The 6,000-nt window shown below is 49.4% G+C and overlaps 1 protein-coding gene across 4 annotated transcripts in view; it reads left to right on the top strand.

Moving 5' to 3' along the window:
* The first annotated feature begins 1,727 nt into the window (after positions 1 to 1,727).
* The window catches only part of ECPAS (Ecm29 proteasome adaptor and scaffold), a 103,525-nt gene continuing 99,252 nt past the window's right edge, over positions 1,728 to 6,000 (top strand). The window contains exon 1 of one of the 4 annotated variants that reach the window (XM_042965169.1): positions 1,728 to 2,053. In XM_042965169.1, coding sequence (XP_042821103.1) covers positions 2,032 to 2,053 — 22 coding nt within the window. In that variant the 5' untranslated portion in view covers positions 1,728 to 2,031. Of the gene's footprint in view, positions 2,054 to 2,307; positions 2,669 to 6,000 lie in introns of those variants that run through there. The other 3 variants (XM_042965168.1, XM_042965170.1, XM_042965167.1) reach the window with 3 other exon arrangements.

Below are 6,000 nucleotides of genomic sequence, written 5' to 3'. Positions count from 1 at the left end.
TTGTCATTACTGGTATGGAGAAATACCTGTGATATCTTGTTTGGTGAAAAGAAAGTTACATAATAGTGTATGTAGTAGGATTCCATTTTTGTTAAAATAAACATAAATCTGTGATTTGCACGTGTGGACTCTAAAAATTTCTACATAGAACTTATGAGATGCTAGTTTTGTCTATAAGTTAAAATTGCCTAGCAAACTTTTTTTTAAAAGTTATATTCTATGGGGTTTTTTTTGTTGTTGGTTTTAGAAGAATCTATTTGAAGTTATGAGAAGTCAACATTTCTCCAAACCAATCCTTAGTGCAGCTACTTTATTCTTTTTTTTTTTTTTTAATTTTTTCAACGTTTTTTATTTATTTTTGGGACAGAGAGAGACAGAGCATGAACGGGGGAGGGGCAGAGAGAGAGGGAGACACAGAATAGGAAACAGGCTCCAGGCTCCGAGCCATCAGCCCAGAGCCTGACGCGGGGCTCGAACTCACAGACCGCGAGATCGTGACCTGGCTGAAGTCGGACGCTTAACCGACTGCGCCACCCAGGCGCCCCTACTTTATATATTCATAGTCGGAAAGTTTGGGTGCATCAAACAGGATTCTTTCCAGGGAGCAGGATGAGGGGATGGTGGACAGTGAGATGGGGGACAGCCTTTATTTTATACACTTCCATATTGTAGTCTTGGCAAATAGTTTGTTATGCAGTGACTTTGTGCCAACATCGAACTAAAGAGCCAAAATGTCCTCAAAAAAGGAATTGGCTAATTTAATGAGCTATGAGGTCATTAAGAAAAAAAGTGGTGATGTAGACCTTTTTGAATTAACATGGAAGATTGTGTGTGTTGCGGGGGGGGGGGGGGGGGAACTGATGCAAACTTCATTGTTGAGTATGAGCCTGTCTCTATCCTAGTCGCTTTTGAGGGTGTAGATATGTGGCCCCAGAGCACTCGCGCCCAACTGTTACCTGTTAACCACATTTTTCTCTGGGGGAGAAAATGGTGGGAGAGGAAGGGATGTGCAAGAGGAAGGCCCTTCACTTTTAATTTTGTGACATTCTGAATCATTTGAAATGTTCCCAAAGATCATGTATAATTTCCTTATTAAAGCAATAAAGGAAATAGATGTCTTTAATGTCGTGTAAGTACCTTGTACTTGCCTCAGTACAAGGCAAGTACAAGATGTACTTGCCCACATCTGGAATGACATATAGTCATTTTTCAAGACAGTAACCAGGGCTTTATAGATTTCTTTTAGGAATAGACGCAATTTCAATCTATTTAGGGTCTTGATTTCTTCTTTTTATACCAAAAAAAAAAAAAAAAAGGGATCTGATCTTGTACCTAATTTGTTGTGACAGTGCCACCATTTAAAGTACAGCAATTATGCAACCCCTTAATTTGAATTGCATTTTGCGAGTGTTTTTCACGTACACGAACCACGAACACGGACCAACTTAAGCCGTCAAGTTAAAATCGGCATATTGAAAATAAATCACTCGGGCTACCTAAAAGAACGTAGGTATTACAAATAAAAAAAAGTTCATGTAAGCATATATACTTGAATTTGAACTTTAAACATATAGGTTCATGTAACTTTTGGTAGGGCTTCGCGGCTTTCCTTCACTCGGCGGTCCTAGTTCTGAGAGGATCGAAAAAGTGCACTTTCTCACTGCCTTTTAGTGAGAAGTGGAGCCGGGGGAGCCGGGTCCCGGGCGCTCCACGCGCCGGGGCCGAGAAGTTCGCGGGAGGCGCAGGGCGGGGCTTCCTCCCGCCGACTCGGAGCCCGGCTCTACTTCTCCGAGTCCACGTCTCTTCCTCTGGACAGACGTGTTTCTTCAGGTCGGGACCGGCCAACGTGACAGCCGCAGACCTTTCAAAAGGGAGCTTGGGCCCCGCCTCGAGGATCTCCCCCGGCCCCGGCAGCGCGGGCCAGCCGGTCAGGCCCCTCCCGGACTGCGGCGCGCGGCCCCTCGGGCCCGAGCCCGCCGCCGCCTCGCCTCCGGGCGCCCACCTCGCGGCGCCGCGCGCAGCATCCCCGGCATGGAGACCGGCTCGGATTCAGGTCAGAGGCCCGCGCGTCCGTGCCGAGCCACGGCCGCCGCAGGCTGCTACGGCGCGGCTGGGCGGCTAGGCCGGGCCGCCCGCGCAGGCCGCCGCGTGCCGGGTCCGCGCGGGGAGCGCTCGCGGGGCGGGCGGCGGCAGGTGGGCAGGACGAGCCGCGAGCGAGCGAGCGCGGGCGGGCGGGCGCGCGAGGGGCCCGGCGGGGGGGCCGCTGGGAGGATGGCTCAGCTCTTTCTAAATATAAAACCGGCGTGAGTTGGGCGAGCGCGGCGCGGAGCCGCAGAGCCGCCGGGCGGGCTGGGCGCACCGGGACTCGGCCGACAGACGGCGGCGGCTCCGCAGAGGCGCGAGGCGGTGGGAGCGCCCGAGTCGCGAGCTCGCGGGGGACCGCGAGATCGACGCGTGCTGCGAGGAGGACGCAGGAGGCGGCGGCAGGCGGGCCTCGTGGGCGCAGCGCGGCCCGCGCCGAGCGACCGGAGGCGGCTCCCGGCCCCTGCCGCACCGCGAGCGGCGAGCCCCCCGCGCCTCGCGTCCGCGCCCTCCCGCTCCGGCCCCTCCCTCCCTCCCTGGCGCAACATGGCTGCGGCCGCCGCCTCCGCCTCCCAGGACGAGCTGAGTAAGTGCCACCGCGAGCCCGCGGCCGCGAGTCGGAGCCGGCGCTGCGCGGGGCCGGGGGCGGCGGCCGGGGCCGGGCGGGCAGGCCGGGGCGCGCTGCCTCCCGCCGGGTGCCGGGTTGGGTGGGCGGGCGGCGGCCGCGGGGGGCTGGGGCGCTCGGGCCTGGCGGGCGGGCGGGGCGCCGGCCGCCGGCGCTTGTAGGCCTCAGGTTTGCACCGTCACGTTGCGAAATTGAAACCGGAGCCCCGGGCGGAGCCACCTCTGCCCGCGATCCGCCCCGGCCCGGGGGTGGGGGCAGCCCAGCCCCCTGCTCGCGACGCTCGGGCGGGCGGACCGGCTGGGGGCCCAGGGTGGCGGGCAGTGTCGGCCCGTCCCGTCTGACCCCGCCGTGGCCCCGAGTCCCAACTGTTTGGGGAGTTCTAGAAATGTAGATTTGGCGGGGAGGAAGGGAAGAAGGTGCCTTTCTGTGACACCTTAGAAATCAGCGGAAAGGTCAAGAATAGGCGGTGACCCTCAGGTGGAGCAGGAAGGACGGGAGGGCGGAGAGAGGGGTCGCCGTGCTAGACGCAGGAGGAACCGCGGGGTGACAGCGGTTTCAGAAAGGAGAGCCAGCGCACGCTCGACCGTAAACGGTGCAATTTTTCAGGGGCCGGCGATCTAGGTTCGGGGAGAGCTGTGGCCACCCTGAATCCCAGGCCGCCCCGCCCGCCGCCCGGGTTCACCTCGATGCTTTGTGGGAAGTGTAGTTCCAAGGCGCCGCAGGCCCACGCTGGGGTCATAAAAATTGAATTTTCCTAGAACATGTAAGATGATTTCTGATTGCGTTTGGGGGTGGTTAGATGAAATGCTTACGTTGAGCGTTTGTTTGTTTCCTCAGCGCTGCCCTTCAGTTCATGACAAAAACAAGAACGGTGTTACTTAGGGATGATGTGAGTTTTAAATGGAATGTACCATGGGCGAGGTGTCGCAAGCCTTGTGAAGTTTTTGTTGTTACAGTCCCTTCGGAATTTCCATCCGAAAGTAGTTATAAACATAATAATTTCTGTTTCTTTGGTGCTTGGCAGTTTGAAGCTACTTTTATATGTACGTGATCTCACTCTTGCCCTCATAACAACCTTGTGAAGTAGGTAGGTAGGAATTATCCTTGTTTTAAGGAGGAGGCAGGTTTAGAGAGATTAAGTTGCTGCTTTGACATAAAACTGGTGTAGGCGGAGTAATGTTTGTTCATTTTGAAGTTGAAATACACAGTTGGTGTGACCCTGGGCGTGATGGAGAGTCTGAGTGGACAAGGTCTCCTGGTGTGTTCAGAGATAGACGAGGTTTGAGAGCCGGAGTTGATTGTTCCTCTGTCAATTCCAAGCTGGAGCACCCTTCCAGGCCTCCTGGGGAGATCAGGTCCCTGGTTTTTTTCTTCCATTTTTGTTGTTGTTGTTGTTATTGTGGTAAAATACACATAACATAAAGTTTACCATCATAACCACTTTTAAGTGTGCAGTTCAGTGGTGTTAAATACATTCATATTGTGCAACCATCACCACCGTCCATTTCCAGAATTCTTCTCAACTTGCATTACTGAAACTCTGTACCCACGGAACCTTAACTCCCTATCCCACCCCACCTTCCTCCAGCCCCTGGCAACCACCATCCTGCTGACTGTCTCTGTGATTTTGACCTCTCTAGGTATCTCATATAAGTGGAATCATACATGGTTTGTCTTTCTGTGACTGCCTTATTTCACTTGGCATAATGTTTTCAAAGTTCATCCATGTTGTAGTATGTGACAGTATTTTCTTCATTTTTAAGTTGAATGATACTCCATTGTGTACGTATATCACATTCTCTCGTCCATTCATCTGTTGTTGGACACTGGGGTTGCTTGTACATCTTATCTGTTGTGAATAATGCTGCTATGAACATGGGTGTACAAGTATTTCTTTGAGATTATGCTTCCAATTCTTTTGGGTATTATATGCAGAAGTGGGATTGTTTGATCCTATGGTAATTCAATTTTTAAGTCTTTGAGGGACCACCATACTGTTTTCCACTGTGGTTGTATCATTTTACGTTCCTACCAACAGTGCACAAGGGTTCCAGTTTTTCCACATCCTCACCAACGCTTGTTATTTTCTTCTGTATTTTTGAAAGTAGCCATTGCAATGGGTGTGAGATGGTCTGTTTAAATTGTTATACTGCATGGTATCTGGGTTCCTGATGTACCACTAAAACACTTAAAATCCGGATTATCACTTGGAATGGAGGACACAACTAGAAGAAGGATTGGGTATCATTCTATATGGCTGATGTACATGTGTAGATGCACTGTGCTTCTGTATATTAGGTACCTGTTAAGGTGCTGGTAGTCCTTCTGGTTAAGGAACTTATGGTTTTAGCAGCTACTGGAAAAGTTAGGAGCAAATAATTCCAGTCCTTGCTTTTCCATTTTTTTGTTTGGTCACATCATCAGTCATCAACCACAAATGTCTGTTGACTTGGTTTCTGTACTTCAGAAGAGATTAAATGCTTGGCAGCTGGTACCTTAGAATAATTTAACTTGAAATTAAATACATAAGTAAGTGGCTAAGAAGTTTCAAATAAGCCACTTTTAGTTTTAGAATGGCTATAATAAAAGAGATGGCTGATGGAAAGATGCTTTATAAGATTTTTTAAAAAGGAGCCAAGAATCTGAATATTTGCTGGCTATTATTTTTCAGTAGTAGATGAAAATAAAAGTGAACTATTGGATGTCTGCATTTTTTCCCCTAATATTTTATTGTAAAAATCTTCAAAAATACAGAAAAGTTGAAAATAAGCATTTATATATTCACTACCTGGGTTCTGCATTTGATATTTTATTAGCTTTATCATGTATCTGTCCATCTTTCAATCCACCTTTACAATTTCACTTTAATTATTTTATTTTTTATTAAAAAATTGTGGTAAAATACACATAACAAAACTTAATCATCTTTATACAGTTGAGTGGCATTAAGTACTCAATCCATCCTTTTTAGATGCATTTCAGAGTAAATTGGAGCTATTTGTAAACATCCCATTCAGTATTTCAGGACTAGCATTAAGTGCTTTGTGTATATTCTTTTATTTGTCAAAGTAATCCCAAGGGGTAGGCAAAATTATTATTGCTGTTTTATGTAATGGAAAACAGACTTTTTAGGTTCCCCAGGTCCTGCAGCAAATGAGTTGGAATTGAATCCCAGGTGTCTCAGACTCCAGTGTGCACTCAACCAGGCTTTAGGCTGTATTACCTCTGTGCACCGAGTGTTCATGTGGACAAAAAGATCTAGTCAGATGGGCTGCTAAAAATCTTAGCTGGAT

This window comes from Panthera tigris, chromosome D4, assembly GCF_018350195.1.
Source record: "Panthera tigris isolate Pti1 chromosome D4, P.tigris_Pti1_mat1.1, whole genome shotgun sequence".
Lineage (NCBI taxonomy): Eukaryota > Metazoa > Chordata > Mammalia > Carnivora > Felidae > Panthera > Panthera tigris.
The sequence above is the reverse complement of the archived record's forward strand: the minus strand, read 5'-3'. Positions and strand labels throughout refer to the sequence as shown.